General features: G+C 38.4%; 2 protein-coding genes across 4 annotated transcripts; one reads left to right on the top strand and one right to left on the bottom strand.

Annotated features, from left to right (window-relative positions):
* Window positions 1-89: 89 nt before the first annotated feature.
* nae1 (nedd8 activating enzyme E1 subunit 1) lies at window positions 90-7,852 on the bottom strand. Of its 2 annotated transcripts, none has more exons than XM_003445706.5 (20): window positions 7,696-7,852; window positions 7,171-7,274; window positions 7,022-7,082; window positions 6,904-6,934; window positions 6,721-6,792; window positions 6,106-6,185; window positions 4,949-5,058; window positions 4,630-4,739; window positions 4,475-4,537; window positions 4,295-4,358; window positions 4,130-4,221; window positions 3,941-4,000; window positions 3,711-3,844; window positions 3,500-3,575; window positions 2,926-2,965; window positions 2,366-2,452; window positions 2,157-2,249; window positions 914-1,028; window positions 773-822; window positions 90-677 (listed from the first exon to the last, which is right to left on the bottom strand). In XM_003445706.5, the coding sequence occupies exons 1-20, from the start codon at window positions 7,743-7,745 to the stop codon at window positions 568-570; spliced, it is 1,602 nt and encodes a 533-aa protein (XP_003445754.1). In that variant the 5' UTR covers window positions 7,746-7,852; the 3' UTR covers window positions 90-567. The 2 variants fall into 2 exon arrangements, with proteins under 2 accessions (XP_003445754.1, XP_025761530.1); XM_025905745.1 differs by having other exon boundaries at window positions 496-677; window positions 6,721-6,787; window positions 7,696-7,734.
* A 1,681-nt stretch (window positions 7,853-9,533) lies between these two features.
* Window positions 9,534-17,243, top strand: ca7 (carbonic anhydrase VII). Of its 2 annotated transcripts, none has more exons than XM_003445759.5 (7): window positions 9,534-9,695; window positions 10,205-10,402; window positions 12,581-12,699; window positions 13,072-13,167; window positions 13,316-13,378; window positions 13,486-13,641; window positions 16,074-17,243. In XM_003445759.5, exons 1-7 carry the CDS (start codon window positions 9,659-9,661, stop codon window positions 16,191-16,193), a joined length of 789 nt encoding a protein of 262 aa, XP_003445807.1. In that variant the 5' UTR covers window positions 9,534-9,658; the 3' UTR covers window positions 16,194-17,243. The 2 variants fall into 2 exon arrangements, with proteins under 2 accessions (XP_003445807.1, XP_019213222.1); XM_019357677.2 differs by lacking the exon at window positions 9,534-9,695 and adding an exon at window positions 10,018-10,096.
* Window positions 17,244-27,864: the final 10,621 nt, after the last annotated feature.

Here is a 27,864-nt window from a genome sequence, read left to right as displayed (position 1 = left end):
ATGTGACTTAGGTTGGCGGGTGAGCTGAAGAGAAAAAGACACTCAGAGGATTTACTGATATTAAAAAAAAGGAAAAAAAAAACCCCACATCAAATAAAATGTTTAATGTTTTATCGCAATACAAGACAGCTCAACACTACAAGTTTTACATAGCTTGTTCCAAATACAATAAGACAGTTGTGACTAATGTATACAAAGTGCCGCTACGCTGTAATACATCATCCATAAACGCTGAATTTCAGATGAAAATACTACATTGAGGTTTGGAATCTGACAGTTTCATTTCTGACTTAAAGGTCCACTTAACAGCAAATGTGTGATGGGTGATATCTTGATTTTTTTCCCTCCCACATTTTAAGAACTTTGAGAAGAAGCTGAAACACTATGAACTGACAGTTCAGTCTAAAATGCTTCTTCTCTGTGAGAAGCACTTCTAGGTGTAAGCATATACATGTTTGTAAAAATCAAATCCCAATGTCCAGTTTTACAGTTTGATCTATTACACTCCTGTTTATCCTTGTGCCATTTTTCTCTCATATTTTCCGTAAGCAGCTTCAGTAATCGTACTCACAAACGCAACGTGGCCGACGTCTGTGACATTGCGTTGTAAATGAAAGTGTTGTTAAATGGCACAAACTGGTGGCTGATAATCTTTATGGCCTCTTGAGCAGCTGATCCTAAAATAAAACATAATAAAAGATTTGAACAGATATATCTTACTTAGCAGCACCGTTTCACAAAGAAATGCTGTAGGAATCAATCGAATCTTTACCTCCCAAAAATGCAGAAACTGTGTGTGGCTCTGCCGCTCCATATCGACAGCTGCAGTGGTATAAACAGAAAGTAAATATTTGTTTATGTGTTTTTGAAACAATTACTCAAAACAGCACATCCAGTTTTGCCCCTGACTTACAACTCGTGGATATAGTCGTCTTTGATGTTGACATTGAGGCTGTACTCCTGCAGTAGGCTGTTCACACAGGCCTTCAGTTTGCTAATGTCCTCCTCCACCTGGTAGTTATAAACGCCTAAAGAGAGTAAAGACAGAAAAAAAGACATGAGACTAAAGAAATCAGTTCTGTTTCTGTATTCTGGCATCAGCAGGAAGTAAAATCAGACTGTAGCATACACTTACTGCCCACTTTGTTAGGTACAGCTGTTCAACTGCTCATTAATACAAATATCTAACCAACCAGTCACATGGCAGCAATTCAGTGCATTCAAGCATGTAGATATGGTCAAAGTGAGTTGCTGAAGTCCAAACTGAGCATCAGAATGGGAGAAAAACAAAGGGGCTTTAACTTTAAAAAGGGTGTTTCAGCTGCTGATCTACTTGGATTTTCCTGCACAATCATCACAGAGGTTTACAAAGAATGGTTTTAAAAAAAGAAATATCCAGTGGGCAGTAGGCTGCTGATGTCAGAAGTCTGAGGAGAATGGCCAGACTGCTTCAAGCTGATAGAAAGGCAATGGTAACTCAAATAACCATTAGTTGCAACCAAGGTATGCAGAGGAGCATTTCTGCATACACAAAAATTCAACGCTTGCAGCAGACTGCAGCAGCAGAAACCACACCGGGTGCCACTCCTGTCAGCTTCACACGGGCTCTCCAACCGCGGACAACTGAAGAGGTCCTAACACGTTTCCTGGTCTGATGAATCTTGACTTCTGTTGTACCATTTGATCACACCAAATTCTGAATCTAGCAAACAACATGAAAGCATGGATCCATTCTGACCTGTTTCAACAGTTCAGACTAGTGGTAGTAGTGTAAGGATGTGGGGATATTTTTTTTTGGCACACTTTGGGCCATCATGTCAATATGATCAAAGATTTCTGAGGAATGTTTCCAGCACCATTTTGAATCTGTGCCATGAAGAATTAAGACATTTCTGAAGGCAAAAGAATTGTCCAACCTGGTAAAAGCACGGTTTAATAAAACACGAGAAGTATTCTCAATAAACCCTGCAAGCCTTTTTCTTTTCTTTTTAAGACTCTAGCTTAGATGCTGACTGTATACAAACTGGATGAGATTCTTAATGTTGCGGCAGCTGTTCTTTTCTTAATGGTCAGTGGCCACATTAGTACACATTTACATATCCAAAGCTTTGTTAATATTACTTTCCTCTTTGAGGAAAGCTTAAAGCACTTCATACCTGGGTAGCGAGAGTGCTGCTGATAGAAACGATCAACAGCTCGAAGCATGAGGTAGAAGACCATCTCGCTATCTGGACTGTCCATGCAGGAGGCTGTGGGGAAACAGCTGATGTTATTACAAAAGTAGGCTTTGTTGCAACAAGAAGAACATGACGTGACTCCAACATAAAAAGAGTTTACTCTAAGAGAAAATGAATCCCCAACTTACTGATTTCATCTTTGTTTACTGTATCCACACTATATTCTTCAGCCAGAGACCTGCAGCGCACCACCCGCAGAAAGGATGCATTCTTACCTAAACACAAATATCTACAGTTAGGAAATGACTAGCCTCACATGAAGCAGGTGTCACAAAGAGATCATATCACGCTACACTTCCAATGAGAGGACAAAGTAACAGAATAACACATGCTAGAAATAGCCAGGCTCAGAGGAAATAAATAAAGCAACACATGACATACTTGGTGTTTCCTTGTGAAATTTTTACAAATGAATATATGGCACTGTGCAGCTTTGTTTCACATATGACAATGTTAATGTCATATGGATGTTAATAAAGCTCGTTGGAGGGCATTATTAAAAGCAATAATAATTAAATTACCATGAATAATCATATCTGATCTATTTGAAGCTGATCAATTTTAACTAACTTCCAGGGTTCACACGACACAATTAAACAGGGCCCCGCTGAACAGCAATAAAAACTGGACCCCCTCAAAAACACACATGGCAAGTGAATGGTTGTTGATAAAAGAACATAGTGCTTACAGAACAGTTTGATGTCCTTCTCAGGAATGCTTTCTGCTGGCTAGTGGAAAAAACGTAAGCAGAATTAAGAAGTGTAGGAATCCAGTTTTTAGTCAAATTAAATGGTGAAACTGCCATACTGAGTATGTGAGGGCAAACTCTATAGAATTCTATAGCTCAATCATATCATGACGAAAGATAAGATAAGATAAGATAAGATAAGATAAGATAAGATGGCCTTTATTAGTCCCACAGGTGGGAAATTTGTTTTGTTACAGCAAAAGTGCAAAGTTATGTAGTTATGTAGAGAAAAGACACATGATGCAGATATTAGGTTCCAGTAGAAAAAGCATTAACTAAAAACTTCAACACTCTTGGCTTTGCTGATGAATTAAACTTATTTGGATGGAGATGAAGGATCTACAAATGTACCTGTAACAAACACGTGCTGTGATATGACTATGAAAAAAAAACTGTACCATATATTTCTCCAGATTAGCATACTAGTCTGATTGCTGCACTGTTTTAAGCACACTAGATTCCAATTTCATTATGCATTATTTAGAAATCTAAGCTCCAAAGCTTTGCGCCATACCTTTCCAACAGACTGTAGTAGAGATTCTACATGTTTAGAAACAGCTGCTGCATCCTGCATGGCCTTTTCCCTGTAACTGTAATAAAACACAAATAAGAAGTCAAACCACCCACAAATGGCAAGTATGTATCAATAAATGCAGAACTGTTGAGTTCATTTCTGTTGCTCTTGTTTAATTAAACAGTGAGCACCCACATATTTCCCCACTTACACATTTTGAAGGTTGATAAACTTCTGAGAATCTGCAATCATGTCAGGTATGGTTCCTCGTACGGGTAGGCTTCCATTTCCCTCGTTGTGAACAAATTCTTTGACAGCTCGCAGCATCACCCAGAAGCATGGACTCTAAACAAACACATACAAGAAATACTTTACAGATTAAAAGCAAACACCTTAAAATATGTATTTTTTTATAGGAAAGATCTGGCAAAAAATTACAACCTGTGCTGTGATGTTTTTACACTGCTCACTATTGAAGAGATCTTCAACAGCGCTAGGAATCTGCAGAAGCAAGAGATTTCACAAGTCTTAATAGACTAAACTATGGAGGGGTGGGAGTTTAAAGTGAGAGATGCTGTGTGGGACACAAGACAACTCTTAAGGAAGCCAAGAGCTTTTAAATTCTGTCACCTTGGTAGGATTTAAAGCAGTATTGACATTCTTAATAGCTTCCTCAAAGTTTTCCTCATCCTCTGGGACACCATTCTCATTCTTCCTGATCCCTGAAAGAAAGAGAAATAGTATGCATAAAATGAAGAGAAAAGTCCACAAGTACCTTCACAGGTCCACAAGTACCTTCCCGAATGAGCTGTCTGAAGGCCTCTTTCTCCTTGTAGTTTTTTGGTGGCTGACCATTATGCTACAATGACAAACAGCAAAAGCAGAATTAGATTCTTCTGCACAGCAACAGAAATGCTAAAGGATCTGTCAGACATTTTGGCACTAGAGAAGCAAAAGAAAAATGTAATACTGCACCTCACTGAGCCATTTCTCCAGGTATTTAGCAACAATGATTATCCACGGCGTGTGACTGTGATCCTACAGATTAAATAAAGAACGGAAAGGAAGATGATTAGATGTGTAACCCTGGCATCATTTGAATGATGTGCATGCACAAATGAAACACACACCTTCTTCTCCATGCTGTCAAGATCATATGACTTAATGTGGTTCTGAAATTCAGCATAGGGTTGGTCCAACCTTAGATCCTCCAAGGCATTGTCTGGGTGAGATTCAATCACTGAAAAGAGATGCAGAAAAATTCAATATTAGTGTCATATCTGTACTCTTAAATATACTGTGTAATTTGGCAAATATTAATACATAAATAAGCTATGTTCGTACCAAGTTCACTGAAAAGTGAACTTATCAGGTTAGACATACAAACTGAAGAATGCCAAGACTATAAAAAGGATTTAAAGAAGAAAACTGCTGCTAAGAGCGACTTACCTGTATGCTCCTGCACCACCAGTCTCATGTAGCCAATGAGGCCGTAGGTCTTACAGACTAGGAAAGGTACAGAGGCACTCCAAAGAACTGAGCCGAGCCTCAAACACGTGCTGTTGGATTTGAAGAGATGTGAAGATATTTGGACAGAAAATAAGACCAGCAAGAAAATTAAGTCAGTCCTGAAACTTTCTGCAATAAGAGTTAACATTTTACATAAAAGAAAAAAAGTATATATTAAAAGCAGCCCGACAATGAAGTATGTTTAATTTGATTGGAAAATCTTGCAATAGATATGTATGAACGTTCTCTAAGAATAAATGACTCATGGACTGCCGTAGTTTTCTTCATCAGCTCTTTGTTACAGTATTACAGTACAGTGGAAAAGGCTTGAATCATTTTACTTCCAAGGAGTCAGACTTTCTTGTATCTTTTTTAAACAATTTCCAAATCATTGTAGTTGGACCTATGAGAAATGCCGAAGAGAACACAGTTTGACCAACATAAAAATTTTTTTTGAACCAGCAAAGTCACTTCAAAAGAGCCTAAGAGTCCTTGAAAAGTGCCGAATGTGTCCAGGTGGAAGAGGACAAGAAGTGACTGTGACAGCAGATAAACAGTATCTGAAAGTCTTATCCTTAAGAAATAGGGGAAAATTGGCATCAGCTTCCGTTCTTCATATTTCAGCGTGACAATGATCCCAAACACACTTCGAACTGTAGTAAAAGCAAAACACACAATGAAACATTATCAGTTGGGGACTGGCTTTCCCCGAGCCCCGACCTCATTATTGAAGCAGTGTGGGATCATCTTCATCATTCAAAGCTCTTCATCATCATGAAAGATTTTTGAATGTGCTTCAAGAAGCCTGGAGAACTATTCCTCAAGACTACTTAAAGAAATGACAAGAAAGCTTACTTAAGAAAGTTCAGGCTGTGTTGAAGAATAAAGGTGGTCATACCAAATGTTGACTTTCAAGCTTGTTAGAATAGCACAAACTGTTTTTTCCTTATACGCTGCATTTCCATGTATGTTTGTACACTGTTTCAAAACACTGCACCAATTTTCTATTTTCCTAGCACAGTATAAAGAAATGACAGGTGTCTCAAGATTTTAGCACAGCACTGTAAATGAATGCAAGGATTAAGATGATCTCATACCTTTCTGGTAGCTGGACACCAATGACTATGGTAAACCTGTGGAAAAATTCTGAATCGTTGTCCAAAAGCTTATCTGGACCCTGCAGGAGTGACAGAAATTACAAGTGGCTTCAGAGTGGCAAAAGTCATAAATTCACAAACCATACGTTCCATTCATCTGAATCAGAGTTGGGTTTATTGTCAAGTTTGTGGGATTTGTCTTGGTGTCATGGTGCAGAAAGATCTTCTTCATTTCAACATCACAAACACTGTGGATGTTTTAAATTTCTACTCAAACATTATTAAGGTTTTGAAAACAGCTGGAAAAGTTAATGTGGTTAATACCTGCATGTTGTCAAATAATTTCATCATACACTTAACTACTCTTCAGATATTGACCTCTTGGTAAATTATTTGAAACAAGTTGCTAAATCTTGTTAAGATTTCATGATCTTTAGCTGAAAATAAAATAGCTGTGCAACACATTTAAATAAAAATAGCTGGATACAGCCATAGTGATAAGTGATTTTGGTAGGTTTTTTTGTGTGTGTAATCATGCTGCCATGTGATTACTCTACAGATGATACACATGATTACAAACAGCCAAGACTGCCTTGGAAGGGAAGCAACACCAACCTCCTCGACAAAGTTTCCAGAGACATCACTGTTCAGCTCTTGCAGATGTTCAGTGGCAGCCTGTGCTCTGTTCTGCACAAAAAGTACGATAAGAACTCAAACAAATATGGAAATACACTGCGTACTTCAACAAGAGGACAACAGAGCTGTTGGGAGAAAATGGAAACTCCCAGCAACGCATACCTTTCCAATGCTGTCTTTGCTGAGGAAAAAGCTGCAAAAGGAGATTAAGAGGTCAGCTGCAACCAGGCGAGTAAAACTGATAGAATAAAAATATTTTAAGCTAAACATAACCACTTACTTGTTTCCAGCATCTTCACCTGTGACTGTGTGCCCATCTACTATGGTGAATGCTCCAATACCTGACACACAGAACAATTCATTCAGTCAGACAGATGTTTTCACCATCACCTGCAGCACGGTCACTAACACAGAGGAAAAGGTGTTCACCTGGAAGTACGAGGTTCTTCAGTATCTCCGTTCCCGTCGCCGTGGCGTTGATGAGACACACGTGTGCATTTTCCAGTGTTTCCTGGCCGTGGTCACCCCACAGCCTGAAAGCACACAACACGAACATTTGTTGCCATTTGCCATTTATCCTCACTTGCTAACAAACACAGTGAGCTACTTTCCCCAGAATGACTCGGCTGCTGGTAAGAAAGATTCACCCTCATCGACAGCCCTGTATTATTACACCTGTTAAACCATCAAGAGCTGTTCATAAATACGTTAAAACAGGGTGACACCTGAGCCCACACAGAAACAAAGAGCATAACATCACATCAGTCACATCACTCTTACGGCTAACTAATGCATTAGCTCGCCGGTGCTTATTTCAACTGCAACTCTCATAGCAAGCTAACGCTAGCTAGCTTCAGCACTCTTGCCCCAACAGCGTTGCTGCTGTGACCTCTCACACGTTTAGCTAGAGGGATGTTATTTCTTTGTGAAAACTACGCTGCTGTTTAAACTAACCTGAGCTGTCGGTCGTATTTTTGCTCTTTCGAGGCTTTGGTGGATGCCATGATAGCTCTGTGTTGAGTGACGTTAATGGACGTAAATTGACTTCCTCAGCGCCAGATTCGACACGAAAGTGCCCGCTCGAAAATCCGCTCTTGCACTTTCGACACAGATCAACAGCTTTATAATTAATATTGTGTTAGAAATAACATATTTATTGATTCCAAATCAGAATTTTATTCACTTTTATATTTGTATATTTATGTTGTGCATATTCAGCAGACCGTCTTTTATCTTTTTCTTCTCACTATTTTCTGTATTTTTTTTTTCATTTGATTTCGGGTAGTTTTTAGGGATTTTAATTTATTTGTCTGTTTAGATGTAGTAGTGACAGATGACACATTACACCTCTGAAGCCCTTTTTGTTTGTTATGGTGATGAGCAGGTTGACAGATGAGGTCAGGCAGGAGTCTCTGTGGACTATGCTGTTTTCAGATGACACTGTGATCTGTGGTGAGAGCAGGGAGATGGTGGATGAGAGCCTGGAGAGGTAGAGGTATGCTGTGGAGAGAAGAGGAATTAAACTCAGTAGAAGCAAGACAGAATACATGTGGGTGTGAACGAGAGGGAGACTTTGCACATGCAAGGAGTAGTGAAGTTACATGAGTTTAAATACCCAGAATTTAAATACCCGGGGTCAACCAAGGCACCAAACAAGTGCACAAGAGAGGTGAAGAAGAGAGCGCAGGCTGGGTGGAGTGGCTGGAGACGAGTGTTAGGGTGATTTATGACAGTGGGATAGCAGAAAGAGTGAAAATGAAGGTTTACAACATGGCAGTGAGACTTGCTGTGAAGTATGGTTTAGAGATGATGTTACTCACAAAAAACAGTTACAGTTTTACTACCAGAAAAGTAATGCTACAGAGGAGTTTAAACACAATTATTTGCACAGTTAAATAGTCTTTTAGTTTTTTAACTTAAGTAAACTTATTATTAGTGCAACCTGTGTAAAACCAAAATATATTTTCAATACCTAAAGTAATCATAGTCATGTAAAATGGCTTCTGTAAGAATCATACACATTATATCACTGGACCATTGCAGGTGTTTATGATTGTAATTACTTGGGTCTTCCTGGGATCTTTAACAATTTTTTTCAAAAAGTAACTAAAGCTTTAAAATAAATGGTAAAAAAAATAAAATAAAATAAATGGTATGGAGTACAAAGTACTCTATTATATAATAGAGTATTACAAAATATATTATATAGCTTAGAGTATAGAGTTGAAGCAGAAAGAAATACATAAAGAAAAAAAGGGGGACTACAGTACATCTGTATGTTAGTAAAATGCTCAAATGTGACATTAAACTCCTACGGGGCCAAGGTTTCGGATGAATAATATTACATCTAATTAAGAATTTGACAATTATTATTTTTTTAATTTAATAAAGATCCCAAACCTACCAGCAGCAGCAATTAACAAAAAAAATATTGCACAAACTAAATAATACTGATTTGGCATGTCTATATCATGGAAGCAGTGCGAGGAAGATTTCTCAAAGGGCACCAAAAACTGCTGTAAATAAACTGGCTTATATTTTGGATGAGGACTAGTGACATGTTTAAAAAGTCTCAGGCAGTGCAACTGTATAGAATGGCATTTATACATGCGCAGTATAATTTAAACTAGAATAAACTGTATAATAAACTATTTAAACTATTCACCAAAGCAACAGAATGTTTTTAGATTTTAGTAGATCACATTCTTGATTTTGCTAATTTTTCTTTTATTCAACGAGGTGTGTATTTAGCGTGCAATGACCGTGCGCTCGCGCACACTTGTGGGCGTGACAAAGAGAGGTATACTTGCCCTTCCCCTTTCCCCGTAAACTTGTTGTACCCGCTGATGTCCCTACCTGTCCTTCACGTGCGCAACGAAGTGCCGCTTGGTCCGACTGGAACCTGCAGACAGGGACAATGACGGGACATCACTGGGGATACGGGAAGGAGGACGGTGAGATGTTCCAACATGCAAGCTCCAGGCACTGTTTTCCTGCGTGGAGGCAATTAGCAATTTAACTGGAATAAACGGCCTGTTTGCGGTGCTTCGTGTTTTACTCAGACGTTAAAGACGGCATTTAAATCCAGATTAGCCCCACGCTTAAAGGGATAAACGGTTTCACCTCAGTCTGACAGTCCAGTTGAATTTTCCCTGAGTTACAGAGAGTGTAATATTTTTATTTTTGCTCTGTCCAATGTTCTTAAACAAACTTATTCTGTGCTGTGCTACTGTGCCTTAATGTTAATGAGGCAGTCTATCTGAATTCCTCATACCTGTTTAGGACCAAGGTTAGGTGGTGCCACCAGCCTTTAGTTGTGGCCGCGGGGGAGAAAGCTTCATTAGTTTAGTTGCAGGTTTGTTGTTAGGTGACACACTAACAGATCTGGTGCAGATCATTGTGATTGCAGAATTGTGTGTGTTGTAAATGTGTCTGTTTTTGATTACATTTGTTTCTCCTATAGGTCCTTCTTCATGGTATAAAAACTACCCCGTTGCAGAGGGGAACCGGCAATCACCAATTGATATTGTCCCCAATGAGGCTTCACGTGACCGCGATCTGGGCCCTTTAATGATAAACTACGACCACTGCACCTCCATTAACATCTCCAACAATGGACACTCCGTAGTTGTGGAGTTCAATGACTCAGATGATCGTTCAGGTGAGAAAATTGTACTTTTGTTTGAAGTGAATTTAAATCAAACAATATTCTCATTCCACTTTTACCTGTTGTAGTGGCAGGGATTTTATGTGTGTTACAAACATGCCCATATCTATTTTAGAATTTTATACAACTGCCGTGTAACTATAATAGCCGCTGAAGACAAACTTGATCTTCAGTCTGACATCTGCTGCCAGTTACATGAGGGGGAAATCTGTGCTAAAAGTTTACTTCCAGTAATCCTTCCCTTGATTTCTCGAAAGCAAAAACCACGTGTAAAACTGATTATTATCACAGTTTGCAAATAAGCCTCTTATTATGCTGCAGGAAAGCGCAAGCAGCACTTAACTGCATGACTGTCTGTCTGCTGGACAAGAAATATAATAATGTTGGATGATCTCAGTGGTTATGATGACAATATTTGTCTTTATCACTGGGTGGATCTGTGTTAACCACCCTGACATTAGCATGAATGATGAGCTCGGAAAAGTGCGCTGTTTTGCTCTGACGGTTAACACAAAACAAGTAAATGGCTCTTTGCTGAAATACTGATAATAATGATGAAATAAAACACCTGCAAAAAAAACCCCTGACATCCACTACAACCTGAGCATCATTTCACTGTATTTCAAATGTTCTGCACAAATCCTCTAAACCCGTTGTTTGTTTGCCATTACACATCTTATTCAGAAGTCACTTGGATGAGTGACAAAACATTTGTCCCTCTGAAAATGCCACATCCAGATGAACAGAATCAACTTTTTGGGAATACCAAAGCAGTTATATTGAGACAGGTGCACACTGTTAAATTATTCAGAGTTGTACTAATAAAATAGAATTACAATAGCTAACATGATTTAAGACTAGTCACAACTGCAGGTGGTTTATGTTCTTCTTTCCACAGACAGATGTTAACAGTAGTGTTACGAAGGTCAGGATTTACAACAACATTGCTATCTTTAACTACCTGACTCGGCACATTATTCATTTATAAATATGTATCACTGCAATGTAGGTAGTGTAAAATGTTATCTACATATTATTAACAATATTATAATATTGTTGATCATTCTTTCACATTTTGTGCCACTCATACACTGCTAATGTGACCTTGAATCATCTGATCCTTTTTGTCACAACGATGTCAGCAGCATCACAATGAATAACAATCATAATAACAGTGAAGAAGTCCACATCCAGTCCACATCCAGCAATGCATACCACAGGCACTTAAAGCAGTCTGCAGGGTCTCCTATTCTCATTGTGACATAGATTAAAGTTATTATTCACCCTTGTTGAATCTGAAAAATAAGTTAAAAATATCCTAATCTTGATTTTGCATGGGACTGGCAATTTGCATCTGAAGCTTAAGCTGGTGCCACAGAGGTCTGATAGATGTGATAGGTGACATAGGTGACTTTGCTTCTATATCAGCTTTGACTGTGAAATTCGATGATTTGAAACCTCCTGGGTGTTGACTAATGATGTCAGACATTCATGTAAAGCTACACAAAGGATACTCTGTGATGTGTTCTCATGAAATGACATTTTCTAATCCCCTCGCAGATATTCAGATTCACTTTTATTTTATTTATGCATGCAACAAGTCATTTTAAGGCACTATGGAGCAGTATAGAGAAGGTTAGCAAGAGTTGAACTAAGTCAACATGGTTCAAGAGAAAGCATTGGACATGTATGAGGAAAACAAGACAGTGGTGAGGTGTCTTCTAGGAGTCACAGATGGATTTAAGGTAGATGTGAGATTACATCATGGATTGTCTCCAAACTCCTTCTTGTTTTCTACACTGATGACAGGTTGACAGATGAGGTCAGACAGGAGTCTCTGTGAACTGTGATGTTTGCAGGTGACATTGTGAGCTTTGGTGACAAAAAGACAGGAGTCAGGGCTGGAGGTGGCAGTACGGAAGATGTTAAGATTTTCACTGAGAATGTACCATATGAAAATCAGAAATGAGTACATCGCTGTAGCGACTCCTGGAAAGAGCATCCAAAAGAAGAACATTTTAGAGCTCTAAATTTTGTAAGGCAGAGACCTGTGAAGAGAAATCAAACAATACAAGGTATGGGGAGTGCTTGCACGTAAACTCCACCATTTTTTTTTTTGTTTGTTTGTTTGTTTTTTTACCTCTACAGTACATCTCTCTGTATCTCCCACAGTGATCAAGGGAGGCCCACTCGATAACCCCTACAGACTGAAACAATTTCATTTCCACTGGGGTGGAAAAGGACACGAAGGCTCTGAGCACACTGTTTCAGGAAAAGGCTTTGCATCTGAGGTCAGTCTCTGTTGAGTTTAAATCCTTTATCTCAGCATCTGATAGCCAAATGCAGGTTAAGAAAACTTTGAATAGGGTGTGTATACTGGTAAAAATGTATATGGTAACAGGGCTTTGATATTTGAAATTATAAGTACTGCATTTGTTTGAGTATTTAGTGCAGACTCTCTTTTAGTTTAGAAGAAGAGACCTTTTAGAAGAGAGAAAAAAAATCTTATATTTAAACTACAGTGGCAGGCAATTTATCGTTTACTACAAAGAGATTTTTTTTACTGACATTCTGTCATTTTGTAGCACACAGAAAGGGCTGCAATGTGGTATGCATGAATTAATTTATTTACCTTATTTTTCTTATTCTTTTTGTTTCCTCAGCTTCATTTAGTTCACTGGAATGCTGTCAAGTACAAAACATATGGAGAGGCATCAACTGCGCCCGATGGTCTTGCCGTTCTTGGCATCTTTTTAGAAGTAAGACATTTCTGTTAAGTGCAATCCCATCTTCTGTCCTCATGCCCGATAACGATAGACTGAAACCATCTTAGTGCAAGTTAATAATATGCAAGATCTTCTTAGAAACATGCATGTGTGTGCAAAATATATCTATCTGTTATGTAAGACAGGTGATGACCACAGATGGCTCCACATGATAACGGATGTTCTGTACACGGTGAAGTATAAAGTGAGTAGCTTAGCTGTGATCGTTGGCTTATTTTATTGCATAAAATAAAGAATAGTCTGTGAGTTGCATTTTTGCAGTGTTGTAACTATATTGTCTTGATGTTTCAGGGCAGTATCACAGATTTCAAAGGTTTCAACCCCAAGTGCCTGCTTCCCAGCAGTCTTCACTTCTGGACCTACCTCGGCTCTCTAACCACACCTCCGCTGCACGAGAGCGTTATCTGGATCGTCCTGAAGGAGCCAATCGAAGTGTCTGAAAAGCAGGTGAGTGCTGCAACTGTGACCACTTTACATACCTGGTTTCTAACTTAGGCAGTGCTGTTTTTAGCATTAAAATATTTTGCTGATCTACAAAATGGAGGTGGAGAAGTGTGGCTATATTGTCATGACATGACTGTGCTGGGTATAAATCATTAACAGTAAGTGAGTCTATACTCCACCAATAATCTTATCTGTAATAGATATTGATTATTCCACGTTGTGTTATACAGCCACTCAGAGACATCATTAAGCAGTACTCAGCAGTGGGTAATGACTCTGGCAAATGTTCTCTTTTACTAAAGAAGAAGATCTACAATTGTTGCTTCAAAAGAAGACTATCATGTGTGATCTTTTTTCATAGTGTTCAGTTTAAAAATGAACGTGTTAAACAGAACCGTAAAACTGTCAGAAATTGTGACCTACATTCATCTGTAAGCCAGTATAGCTTGAGGCATTGAAGTGCCAGTTGATCACTGTTGTGACATCCACGAGTCTTTGTCTGCATTATGTTTGGCTATGCTCCACTGGTCTCCAGGGAGTGTATATGTATAAAAAAAAAAAAGAGAATAGCCTTTAGGGGGAGTGGGGGAGGGGTGGTCTAGCACATAAGCACAGAGCTCACCATCCCTTCCCTTACCAGAGTCTTTGTTTTGCAGTCCTGGGGGTGTAGGGTCCGACCTGGTAACTCCAATGAGGCACTGGATGTTTGGATGAAGCCAGGCCTTAGTTAGTAAATCTTTGATTGTAGCTCCGCCATTTTGTTTGTGAGTGATCTGGCGTTGGTAAGGAAGAGGATGGAAGTGGGGATTTGTGTTCTTGTTTTTGCAGCTGGAGCGATAGCCAGGTCTGCGTCCCTACTTTTCTCTTAGGTTTCCTCTCCCTTTGCCGTCTGTATCGCTTGCTGTTCCTGACAATAAACCACAGAGGACACAGTGGTCTTGCAATCTCAGGTGGGACACTGTTGGTCCAATCTGAAGTAAAGTCCAGCTTCAGGCTGAGGCAGATGTCTGTTAGTTCCTGAAGAATGAAAGTGATCAGTGCATTGCAGGAAGACTCAACGAAAAGGTGTAAAAACGCAAAAGCTGCACAATAGTTGGGATCGCTGTGCCGCTGCATTCGTCCGTGTGTGCTGCCATCCTGGCAACAGTCAATGTTTCCTATGTTTTCAAAACACAGTACAGCATCACTGGATCATGGGTTCATTCCTGAAAGCAGATCTAACAAATCTCGAGTCGTAACTTTAGTCTTAATCTTAGTTTCCTGCAACAGAATGTGTATGTCATGTGCATAATTGCACTGGTATTATGATGCCTTATTTTAAATTCCAGCATGTTGAATGATAAGCATGTTCATCATGCTTATCATTCAAGAGGCATGCCACATGTGAACTTGTTTTTTATCCACGCCTCTTAGCATTGAATTTAATCACAAACTTTAGGTCTGATAACTGCAGGATGTCAAAGTTAAGCTGACTAACTGGATGCCTGCACACGCCTTCCAGGTCCCCCTGTGAGTCTGTCTTGTAGCCACTGCTGGCCATTCTCGGGATTATTCTATGAATTTGTTGATTTTTTTTTTTCCTGATTTTCTCTAGTTGCGTATTTTGCAAATCTATAATTGTGCATGAGGAATCAGAGGTTTTACTGGTGGAAGCACTGTGGGTGTTGGTCATGAACGATCTATAAACCCATCTGTAGCATTGCTTGGGGTGAATGTAAGCCAGGCAACTGGCCCCACAGACTATAACTCCATTCCTCAAGCCTTTGATCCCCTCCAGCTGATTATCCTGATGGATGACTGGATGGGTACAAGGCTTTAATTGGAAAATGCTTACATGGAGACCCAGCAGGGAAAAGCCCTTATATAACAAGGAATTACTTTTGTAGGAATTACTACTGTTTTTCATTTCCCCACATAATGGTAGACACAGAGTTAGAGAGGAAGTGCCAAAGTCTAACTTGGTTTTGTGGGTACTTTTAAGTTCAGGAAGCTGTTTTTTCTGTGCCATGGAGCTGTATTAAAACTCATCAGTGAGTCACAGCTTTGCAGTGAGAAACACTAGAAGGTCATTAGAAAGTTCTAAATTGATCTGAGCTGATCCTACGTGTGTTCTGCCGTCACTAAAGCATCACACCGCCTCCAAAAAAGAATTGCAAAACCTGCTGCTGTTTGAGTAATTATTGCAGGAAACTGCCCAAATGCTGTTGGTAATTGTTTACAGAAATCTGTTTTTGTACGAAAAAGTGAGCTTGGAGATGGGAAGCCAGGTTTGCTTTAGAGATTAGCATATGTTGTCAATTATTGGACCTTTTTAATGGGATTTGTTAAGTTATACTTGGCATATTTGTCTTATTATAGCATCTAATGTGGAGAAAGGGTTGTGCAGGAAATGAATGTCTTTTCCAGAGTTCATGTTTCTGTCCCTCTGAATGCAGCTGGGGATGCTCAGAATGCTTCTGTTCACCGAAGAGGAAGACAATCAGAAGATGCGGATGGAAAACAACTTCAGGCCTCCCCAGCCTCTAAAAGGGAGGAGAGTGCGTTCCTCCAATTAATGTGACCTCCGAAGATCTGAAGTCATAAATAACCAACACTGTTTTTAGACAACCGTAAATGCAATAACGCGAGAATACTTTCACCTGATAGCTTATCCCGAGGGGTTTGTGATTGTACTTAGAACAGAAGAAAAAAGCTTCAATAATTGTCATCCCTGGTGGTGTAGCCAAACAAAGCGCCATTTAAAATCTCTGAAGCTTTCTGTGATGATCAGATAATTATTAATTCTGTCAGCAGCATCACACGATGGTTTACTATTGTGCAGGATGTATTATTATTACACCTGTGAACCAGCAACGGGGAAAAAAAGGAAAAGCATGCATAGTCCCGTATATTTGTGAGAGTTCTCACCTAAAAGCTGTGTTCATGTTCACCATCTGAGTTGCTGTAACTGTTGCGTAACTGTAACCTTTTACCTGGTATCCAGAATTAGGTGGAGTAATTCAAGCAAATGTTTAAACTCTATCATTGATTAGACGAGGCAAGAGTTCAAAGTAATTAGTAGCTAGGTTGTAGACCAGTGAGAAATCTGGGCTGTGATTGGTTAAATATTTACCACCTGTGTTGAAGATGTCTAAAAATACACTGCTTTGAACAACTGAAAATACAAAATGTTAAATACTATAAAGTTAAAATGTTAAGAATCAATGAATTTGCAAATATTTTGTAAGGAGAAGGACTTGATGTCAGAAAACTGTAAAATATGTTTCTGTATGTATTACTACCAGACTGAAAATACAGTACATCAATACATCAACATGATAACCACCATACTTGGAGAAGTCCAGTATCATTGCATTTAATTTTAGAATACAGAGGTGAATTGTTTTGCTGTCATATATTTATCGACGTATATCTACGGTCCCTACAATATTTGTCCAGCAGATGGCAGGTTTGGCTGTTTTATTAAATTTCTAGACTGAATTCTTATTCTTCAGCTATTCATCAAAAATATTTTCATAAAATGAAATTTATATTTACATGTCTGTTTAAACATTTAAATGGTTGTTTAAAATATGTAGCTATTCACATACTGTTTCATTTAATTTAATGTATAATTAAATAAATGCTTATTTTTTTTCTCCTGCACCTTGTTTCTACATTCTTAAATTGTTATTTTCTTTCTCAGATTTATTTTATTCTCATTCAGATTTTAATTACCTTTTTATTTGATCTCTGGCATATTCAGCTTGTGTTTATCCTCCTGCAGGTGGCAGTGTCTGCTCTCATTTGTATCAAACCCAGTAACTACTGATTTGTTTTACACTGAACATGAGAAAAAAATTCACAGAAAATAAATAATTTACAACAGTTCATAGAAACCAATGGTTAAGTAAATTAAATGATGTATTACTGGCAGGAGAAATACAACATTGTCAATAATACATCAATGGCGTATTTTATCTTACATCGAAGGAAATAACTTCGATAACACTTGACCTTGCCATTGCTGTCCTTTTAGTCACTGTGTAGGTGTTCAAGAGGCTGCGTTACCTCACCTGGTTTCATTTCCACCTGATGTCTGTGGAGAAATTCTGCCTCCTGGCTAATGAATAAAAAATGAGAGTAGGTGTATGAAGTATATCTGACACATATTCTCAAGTAATCCCTCAAAAATAGCATCAGTGAGCTTTATTGGGACTGAGAATACCTGAGCGGGCACATCATCTTCAGCCACGATCGATGTGCCATGTAATAAGATACTACAGTCAGACCTCAGAAATGGAGTCGATCACATGTATTTTTAGCACCAGGATATCTACTTGCTTGTCATAGTGATTATTTTGCCAGACACAGCAACATCTGAGCAACACTGTGAAATACAAACCCGCGGGACAAAAAGTTGTTGTTCAGGCAAAAGAAGAAACTTAAGTTCTCTGGAGAGTGTCGTGACAGTCGATGTATTTGTGGAGTACAGAGAAATGTGCGAATTACTGTATGCTGGGGCCAGTCATCAATATTGCACATCATTATTGTTTTATCAGTGCCAAAAGCATGTTGACACGTAATGTTTTGTTAAAAAGTGGTAGTAATAATAAAATGTACATACAAAAACTAAAGGTATATGTGGTAAAAGTGGCCTTGTCGGTGTGCGTGCTTGTACTTTTCTATATTGATCGTCTTTTTTCCCTCAGATTTATTTAGCTTTCTTAAAATTTGAAGTACTTTAAGCCAACTTTGTCATTTTATTACACAACATTTTATTTAAATTCCGGGTTATTTCTGCTTTTATTGTATTACTATGGTTTAACTTCCTGAGCTTTATTTTATTTTTTACCTTATTGAGATCTTTATATTGTCATTTTATTTTATACAGCTGTTCCATTTCCATTCTGATTTACCTTATGGCTATTCCACCCCAAGCATGCAGACCTTGTCTTATTTTCAGAAAAAAACAGGTTTTTATATAAGCTTTTTTCCCATCAATAATCTAAACTTTTCTAAAGTTTCAGTTGCTGATTATTTTGTAAGCATTTTTAATTAATTAGTAAGTCTCAGACTAAATTTTACCCCCATCACTCGCCTTAACCCTTATTTCAAGATAATAACCCAAAAATGGAACGTATGGACAAACAAACAAGTAATAGTGATGAATAAAAATCATTTGGCAGAAACAGGCCTCCATAGTTTTCTATGCATTGTTCTCCAGCTTCCTTCCAAAGTGTTGGGTTAGGTCCATGTTGGGGGTCCATGGATGTGAGGCAGATAAAGTGTATTGAATAAAGTGCTTCATGAAGGTATGGTTAAATGTGGTATATGTGCTATATAAATGGAAGTACATTATGCATTTGGTTTAGTGTTTTGGCTGCTGTAACACAGGAATTGCCGGAGTTCTCAGGTAAATAAAGTATATTTCATCTAATCTTACATCATGATTTCTTATGCAACTGTTTTCAAACATGCATAAGAAACATTTTATATACACTTAAAACCTTTAGCAATACACTATTTTCAAAAGCTCATAAGAGAATCTGTAAAATACTATGTTGCTTGTCCATAAGTGTAAAGCATAAAAATAGAGCATACAAAGGAGTATTTTCTAAATGAAGCATTAAAATGTGAAGACTCGAGAAGAAATGAATATATGAATGTGTACATAATGAATGTATATATTTAACAAAACTAAAGGGTTGCACAGCAGTAGAAAGAGAGTAAGAGATAAACAGAGGATGTTATCATTATGGATAATGGCAAGTGAAGGATCCAGTGTTTTTGGAGCCTGGCTGACATCAGAGGGTAAAGGCATCCGCTGCTCTGGTTTTTATACCAGTCTGGCTTGTTTTTTATACTGACTTTCTTTTCATTTCTCAACCTCTTTCTAATTATAAATTGCTATATAGCCCATTTTAAATGAACCAGTCTGATTGGACTGTTACACAGCTGTGTTATGATATAAATTAATTTGGTCTGTAGCAAACCTAATATGTACCCCATCCAAACCAAACTACTACAGTAGATCTAACCTTCTAAGCTTTTTCTCTAACCCTTTTCTTATGATGCACACTGAGTCACTTCTTCTGAGCAGTAAAACTAAAACCGAGATGCTCCACTCCTAAATCACTTTAAGGACAGTGTCTCTATCTGGCAATCAGGGGACACAGTCATGGTGCAGTTTCCATGGATACAAACAGCACATGTAGCACAACACAAACGCTTGGCCAGCTTATATCTCCCCTACTTGTCTATGAGCCAGTGATCCATCGCCATCACCCTGTCAGAAAATAAAACCATACTACAAAAATATCTAACGCTTCTTTCCCCTTATGACCCCCCCCACCACCACCACCACCTCACTCTTGGTGACACGTGTGTGTTTCTGTATTTAGCTTTATTTAGCTGCGTGTTATCTGGGATTATTTTGTGTGGACTCTCAGTGGTTCCCTGCTTATTCCAGCCACGTACAGCACCTGTCTTTCCCAGATACTAATATCTGGCCTACACCTATTCCGGTTCACGGTCATAGCAACTTGCCAAACAACATACTCATTTAATGGGTTGTAGATACACACCAAAAACATTAAGGTTGTCGGGCAGTGGCCTTGGTTTACTGAGCGTGTTATAAATCATAGCAGGAGAAGAGATGAAGTTCCCTCTCCGGGTCAGACTGTTGGTGGTCTGTTATGATATTTAAAGAAAACAGAGCGTTGCTGTCACGGGGAGAGGTCAAGTAGTGTAATTCAATACTTGGCTGTCAGCTTCTACACCACTTTCAGAAAACAGCATTATGTCTCTTCATAACTTGGTTATTCAGTATGCCTAAGTTCACTTATAAACAAATTTTTGTTATGTGAGCTGGGGAGTCACGCTCTGACCCTAGTCTGACATCTGATCTTGACAGTGTGGGGCTACTCAGGAGGGGGTCATGACAAATTCTCAGTGGGCGACAGACACCTACATGCTCTTCAGGGAAATTACTTTACTCAGTAGCTCTTAGTAAAGCCCCTTTTGTCAATGTAAGACCCAGTGTTTGTCAAGAGTGTCTATAGCAACACATAGAGTCACAGCTAATTCAGAGCTCAGTCAACCCTTATTCATTTCCTACACGGCTGTTTAAAATCAGTGTCACAGACATTTGGCTGGCCGGGTAGATATGTAAAACCAATACACTTCAGGATCGGAGCTTTACATCCGGAGATATTTTAGTCATAGAGTTATTATAAGTTGCCACAAAATTTATTAAATATTAATAAAAAATTATCTAGAGAGGCTTTTGGTTTATGAGATGGAAATATTAATGGGCCAAGCCATTTTCCAGGTTGGATTATAGAGAGTGGTTTATACAGTCACATAGGAAGTGAAAACTCCCTGGCTCTGTATCAGGAGTAGACACAAATCTCTTGGGGAGCATCAGGAAGGGCATCCAGTGTAAAAATCTGCCAAAACAAACATGCAGAGCTACCAGCTGTGGCAATCCTGTGTGAAACAGAGAGCAGATGAAAGTAGCTTTTATTGTAAAGAGTTTATCATGTATTGCCTTGTGCCTGGTTGCAGATACTAAAATAAAAAATATTGTAAGAGAAGCTTCTCATTTAATTGATTTAAGATTTAATTGATTTAAGACATCATGTTTTCATAATATATGCTGGGTGGTTGTGGGTCAGCTAGTAGAGTGGGTTGTCCACTATTAACAGGACTGGTTGTTGGTTTCATCTGCAAAGTCTCTACAAGCTCAAGTATCCTTGGAGGGTGAATTTTAGATTGGTACTGGTGGTAGGTGAGATACAAGGTAAAAATCTAAAAACTCTTTCTGACACACTAACATTCAACGTTCATTTTCCTGTCACCTGTCAATCCACTTGACACACAGGTTCACTCAAGTTGTCTGAAATCTGTAGTAAATCTGGAAACTGCAAAATACAGCTATTTCTATTTGAAGTTATTTTTACTGACAAAGTAAAAATGATGAGCTGCTACTGGTGCTGGGAGAAAGAGGAATTTATTACATGCAGTAGTGTGAAAAAGTATTTGCCCCCTTGCCAATTCCTTATTATTTTGCATTGTGAGGTAGTCTGACTGGAGCATCAATGAAGGTGGTAGGTAAGCAGACTCAGCAGACATTTGGGTTCCCGGAGATGAGCAATTTATTAACAGTGACCTCCATCATATGTGCAACTCAACAAAACTCCCCCAAATGAACTTAATTAACAAAACTCATGACTTCTCATGAATCCCTCATCTGAATCAAGCAGAGGCTGACTATCAATTTCCCTTCAATTAGTCTATCACTAGCTTGAGCTGAGGAATCTAAAACTGAACACAAATGACTAAGAATTACATAAAGCAGCTCCCCACTCTTCTGATTAACACATTTACACAACTAAATGGCTCAATATAAGAAAAAAAGAAAAATATTCGACAAATTCTTTTGTATCCTGAAACAAACAAAAGGAAGCATTCCTACGGTAAAAGAAACCCCTCCTCTTGGTTTAACCTGTTGATGTTAGACATGACATCATCAGTACTTTAAAATCCGGAAATGCTACATGAAGACTGAAAACAAAAAACAATGTAAGTATGCACAAATGACTTAATTCTGCTACATAATAAAATATCAAGCAAAAAGTAACTGAGTATTTGGTATGATTTGCTGAATGTTTGTTTTGCCAGCATCAGAATTCTTACACAAACAAACCTGGGATAGTAAGTGCAGCAATGTTACTTTGACAATAGCAAATCATAGCCAATAAACATACAGACAGAATAATGTGCAAATGTGCAAAAAGTCAATACTTCTGGGACAAGTGGAGAGTATTGCTCATCCACTCACAGTCACAGTTGCATGTTTCAGATCATCAAACAAATGTTCATAATAGACAAAAATAACCTGAGTAAATACAAAATGCAGCTTTTAAATAATCACTTCATTTATTAAGAAACTCTATCTAAACTTACAAGGTCTTTTAAAAATAAATGAATCCAATTGAAAAAGTAAAATTTTATAAAATATCATCATACCAACAGGTGGCAGTGTGACGGCCAGGTGCTGCTTTGCTGCTTCAGGACCTGGATGAATCACCATAACTGATTAAACTGCAATGCCTATAAAAAAAATTCACAATTCTTCAATATTTCACCCTTTTATTGCTTTGATAAAGGAAAACATGATCAATATAACTGGTGTTTTTTGACAAAAAATGTGCTAAAAAGGCCTATTGCATGTCAAAGTGAAAACAGAGGTTTTCAAACTAATATCAGTTATTTAAAGATATATGTAGTTGAGTGGAAAAATCTTGTTGGACATGCCACTGGATGAGGCTGCTCCTTTTGGGGAAACCCTGTGAGTGTTGGGGAACAGTATAGCTTGCACTGGTGTGATAGATATCCAGCTGTGTTTCAGTCTTGCTCTCTTGAGAAGTGTGGAAAACTGTTGAAGCATCAGGTGTGACAGAGACCAACTTGACCATTCCTCCCTTGGGAAGCTCTGTAATCAGTTTTTGTGGTTTGGATTGATGCACTGAACAGTGAGTGTGTATTTGAGCTCACACCTTTATTGTAATGTTTCCCTGTGTAAGTGTAATGTAATGTAACTGTCGTTCCATATTTTAGCACGAGGAGCCATCAGGGTTATTTTTGCACATATTTCATTTGTTCCTGGAAGGTTGTTGTATCAATAGCAACTTGTCAGTTTTGTCTGAACACTGACTTTATAATGCAGATTGAAGAACCCAAAGATAATCGGTGTCCTCGGCTGCTTGATGTAAACTAAATGTTTGATATAAATCTAATTCAACAGAGGTCCAGCTAGTTGAGTCCAGTAATGTCACAATTAGTAAAACTGTCTGATTACAGTTGACCCGTGTCATGTGATTGTATTATGAAAATACCTGTGTCTGTGAGGTCCAGTCTCTGGTTCTGTCAGTTTTCCAGCTACAATTGCAACAGATAAAAACAAACAAACAAAAAAAGATTAACACTCCAATCAACTCAAAGAGCAGATCATTGAAAAGTCCAAAATGACCAAAAAAAGATTTCCAACTCAATGGACATCCGACAGAGTTCAGTTAAATCCATCATTAACAAAAGCCAAGGGCTGGCCATCCACACAGAATGATCAACCAAACGAGAAGAAGACTGGTGAGGGTGACCCATAAACACTCTGCAGGAGTTAAAAGCTTCAGTGGCTCAGATGAGAGAGACTGTACATACAACAACTGTTGTCTTGGTTTTAACAGTCAAAGCTGTATGGGAGTGTAACAAAGAGAAAGGCACTGCTGAAAAAAGCTCCTATTAAATCGAACCTGGAATTCTCCCAAAGACATGTGAAACTCCAACATCGATAGGAAGAAAGTTCTTTGGTCAGATTAGACAAAAACTAGACAGTATGTAGAAATGTAAGCAGAAACATACATGCATACATTTATTTATATATTTCTTTTAGCAAAGTCTTGTCAAAAAACCCAGATAATATTGATGCTGATTTCATTTATTAAAGCAATGAAAGACACAAAGGGTAGAATCCTGTTAGGCAGTGTATGAAATCTGCTCTCTGCCAGAAAACCTGAAGAATAATGTTTATCCATCAGTTCATGTCCTGAGTGCACTTTGGTTATGCAGCAGGACAATGATCCAAAACACACCAGGAAGTTCACCTCTAAATGTTTTCAAAAACAGAATGAATGTTTTGGGGTAGACTTAGATGCTTTGGCATGACTTTAAACAAGCCGTTCATATTTAAAACCACTGAATTCAAACAAAGAAAACTGAAAAGAAGTACGGGCCAAAATTCCTCCACATCATTGCTAGTGATCACAAATGCCTGATTGCAGTTTTTGCTCCCAAGGGTGGCACAACCAGTTTCCAGGTTTAGGCACCAATTACCTTTCACACAGGTATCATAACCAAACGGGTAGGTTAGCATATTTTTTCCTTCATAAATGAAATCATCTAAAGACTGCCTTTTGTATTTTTACTCAGGTTATCTTTGTCTAATATTAAAATTTGATGTCAAACAAATGGAAGTGTGACAAACATTAAAAAAAAATTAGAAAGAGGGCAAACAATTTTTCACTGCACTGTATGAACCTTAAACATGACTCCTACTCCTTTCCTAACAGAGCTCATCTATGGTTAATTAATGATGAACAAAGTCAGGTGTGGAGTAGCTTACAACGAATTTGAATCCAAGCGAATCCAAACTCTTTTCCAGACAGTCATTAAAAAAGCAGACAGATAATCTAACAGGTCTGACTGGGATAGACCAATGCGATCATCCCTCTGTCATTTTCTCTGGATTGTCTCCAAAAACATCACAGGCCCCGTGCCAGTTTCATCCCTGCCGCATCTGCTATCTGCTGCGACTCCCACAAACAACAACCACTGACACGTTCAAGTCAGAGGGGTCAGTCATGCACCCAGGAGCATCACAAGTTTCCAAGATTCCAACCTCCCCATGTCCACTGGGTCAAAAATAGTCTCCGTTAGCCTTTTATAAATCTGAGTGTGTCTATAAAAAGCATTTGGCTGACCAGAAACCTCGGCTGAAGCGACATAACCCTATCTTTAGCTTTATTTATGTCCTGGTGTTGACAGCGCCACTTACAAAGCTTTCCAGTCACTGTTCAATAGGTCACATGTGTGCCGGGACCCAGGTCTGATGTTGGAAAGCACCGCCGAGTGAAAAGGGTAATCAGAAAGCCCACGGCACTGGGCAGCCTGCATCCCTTACAGAAACAAGCCGCCTAACAGCTGCTGAGTTAACGGCTTGATGATTCTTGCCCTCAGATTCTTTCCATCTACTTAGTGTTTATGGAGCTCTCTTCTGATGACAGATAAGCATATCCACTATTGTGAATTGAGGATTGGCACGTTTACAACAGTCACACGACAAGAACTATTGTAAAAATAGAAAGCCCCATTAACTGTGGCTTTATTACACTGTAGTAAATCACTTATCTCATGCTGAACGCCTTTTGGTTATACCTGGATCTTGGCGTTTTGAAAGTCATCTGATTCAGGGCCTCAAAAAAGCCCCTGGGATAGCTAAAAAACATATTTATAAAAATAATGAAAATGTATAACACAGATCAAAACAGACTGTAAATTGTAAACAGGATAGATGAGCCATTCAATGTATTTCACCATCTTTCTTCATCATCTATGCATGTTTATTGCTTTGTGTGTGTGTGTGTGTGTGTGTGTGTGTGTGTGTGTGTGTGTGTGTGTGTGTGTGTGTGTGTGTGTGCCTGCAGGATGTATCTGTAGGAAATATGATTATGAGTGCTTTTAGAGGTCCTTGGTCAATTCATCAAATAGTAAAAGCTATAAGAATATGGAACTCTGGGTTAAAGAAGTTAGTATTTCAACTAACGTCCTGAAAAAACCCCCCATGTCATTAAGACACATCTATATGTATGGAAATGTATAAAGTAACAGGCCAAATGTCAGTGCTGCACAGTATTTAAATGTAAAGGATTAAAACTGTCATCCAGCAGTCTTAGCTGTGACAGGACAGTTTAGACTACATCTGCTAAAAGTCAGACTCTTTCGGGACATCAGTCAGTTCTGTGCACTTCACATTAAAAGAGAGGAACAAAGCATCTTCAAGACTTCCGGTGGAAAAAGCGGAGCGTCTTACTACTCCACTCCAGTCTTTTCTCTTCTTTCTCTCCTTCTAACTCCTCTCTCGTGTTTTATCAAGAATAGTTCAGAGCAAGTTTGCCCACACAAAGACAGTAGGTCTCATCCCACTCAAGCTTCAGTTCATGACTGATGGCCACATTCGCTGTGAACAAAGATGGTGTAGGTGGACAGTGTGTATGTGTGTCTGCATCCATGTCTGCGTCTCCGAGATTGTGCCACTGTTATGCCAGCGTCTTAGACCTTTCAAATGTTAGGGCAGCAATGTGAGTGTCTTTTGCTCTTCTCGTGTCTCTTATTAAATTATTATTTCAACCGTGGAGCAAATACGCTGACATTATTTCTATATATAAAATGCCTTATTGCCTTGCATCTATCTATGTTGAGTCTGAGGAGAGCAATCATGCAAATGTCTGTGCCAAGAAGGAGATGTGTCAGTGCTTGTAGATGATATGTGTGGGATGAGTGAGTCTGAGAGGAATGAATGATTGGAACATTTTCATGTAATTATTTTTGCTGTTAATCGGCCGTTTTTGGCTGCTGTCACTTATTGAGAAATGTAAATCTGTGGATGCTCAGTTACTGTTCAGATATAAAACACACAAAATGATGTGTAATTCTTTTTATATCAGGATCACTCCCTCATTAAAGTTAACTGGAAATCTTACATTTTACCATCATTCTTACAATCATTTACTTGATTGTAAATAAATTGTAAAAATACAATTATATTGATAATATAGTATAGTATATATTGGATCTATAGTATACATTAAAAGTAGTATAGTATACATTTATTTTATAGTATACATTACTAAAGTACATGTGTATGTGTAAATGATAAAATGCAAATAAAAGGACATATATATTTCAGATTGAGAACTTTTAACTCCATGAGTGAACATTAGGCAACAAGTCTGCAGACACAGACACGTCGGAACGTTATACATTTTTGTTCAAGTATGGAAAAACCAAGCGACAGGCAGGATAGCACAGCGCTGCAGTGGTTAGCACTGTTACCTCACAAGAAGAAGCTTCCATGGCCACCCATATGGAAAAGAAATAGTAAAAACTATAGTAAAGACTTGCATAAGATGTGGCCTGCTTCATATAGTGAATCATATAAGGCTTATATGATTTACTCATGAAAGTGGCCACTTTCTCATTACTTTCATATATTGTTTTAGTAAGTATCCAAAACATACAAGTTTCATTTATATAATTTTTCAAGGGATCTTATATCTGTTTTCACTCTTGTATGCTTTTCATACAAGTTTCACACAAGACAGATACAAACTTTATAAGATTTATATATATCTTTTCCATATGGGCAGTGCAGTTGCATGTTCCCCCTGTGCCTCTGTAGGATCTTTTTGAGTATTCTGGCTTCCTCGCACAATCCAAAGATATGTGTGTAAGTTTAATTTGTGATTTTAAATTGTAGGTATGGGTGCGCTGTCTGTGTCTGTGTGTCAGCCTCACAAGGCACCCTGTGCAGAGCGTACCCCCATCTTTCACCCTATAGCTGGGATATGGCTCCAGCCCCTCCTCCTTGACCCTAAATCGGACAAATCATTAAGACTTATGACAAAA

Source organism: Oreochromis niloticus, linkage group LG1 (assembly GCF_001858045.2).
Source record: "Oreochromis niloticus isolate F11D_XX linkage group LG1, O_niloticus_UMD_NMBU, whole genome shotgun sequence".
Taxonomy (NCBI): domain Eukaryota; kingdom Metazoa; phylum Chordata; class Actinopteri; order Cichliformes; family Cichlidae; genus Oreochromis; species Oreochromis niloticus.
Note: the sequence above shows the minus strand (reverse complement) of the source record. Positions and strands in the feature narration are given on the sequence as shown.

What these genes read in the sequence shown, in the direction of transcription:
- ca7 (XM_003445759.5), top strand. Translation starts at nt 9,659, where the DNA reads ATGACGGGACATCACTGGGGATACGGGAAGGAGGACG. An exon ending in TGACTCAGATGATCGTTCAG is followed by an intron (nt 10,403 to 12,580) that starts GTGAGAAAATTG and finishes TATCTCCCACAG; the next exon opens with TGATCAAGGGAGGCCCACTC. An exon ending in TCGAAGTGTCTGAAAAGCAG is followed by an intron (nt 13,642 to 16,073) that starts GTGAGTGCTGCA and finishes CTCTGAATGCAG; the next exon opens with CTGGGGATGCTCAGAATGCT.
- nae1 (XM_003445706.5), bottom strand. Translation starts at nt 7,745, where the DNA reads ATGGCATCCACCAAAGCCTCGAAAGAGCAAAAATACGACCGACAGCTC. An exon ending in GAAGAACCTCGTACTTCCAG is followed by an intron (nt 7,083 to 7,170) that starts GTGAACACCTTT and finishes TCTGTGTGTCAG; the next exon opens with GTATTGGAGCATTCACCATA. An exon ending in TACTACAGTCTGTTGGAAAG is followed by an intron (nt 2,966 to 3,499) that starts GTATGGCGCAAA and finishes TTTTTCCACTAG; the next exon opens with CCAGCAGAAAGCATTCCTGA.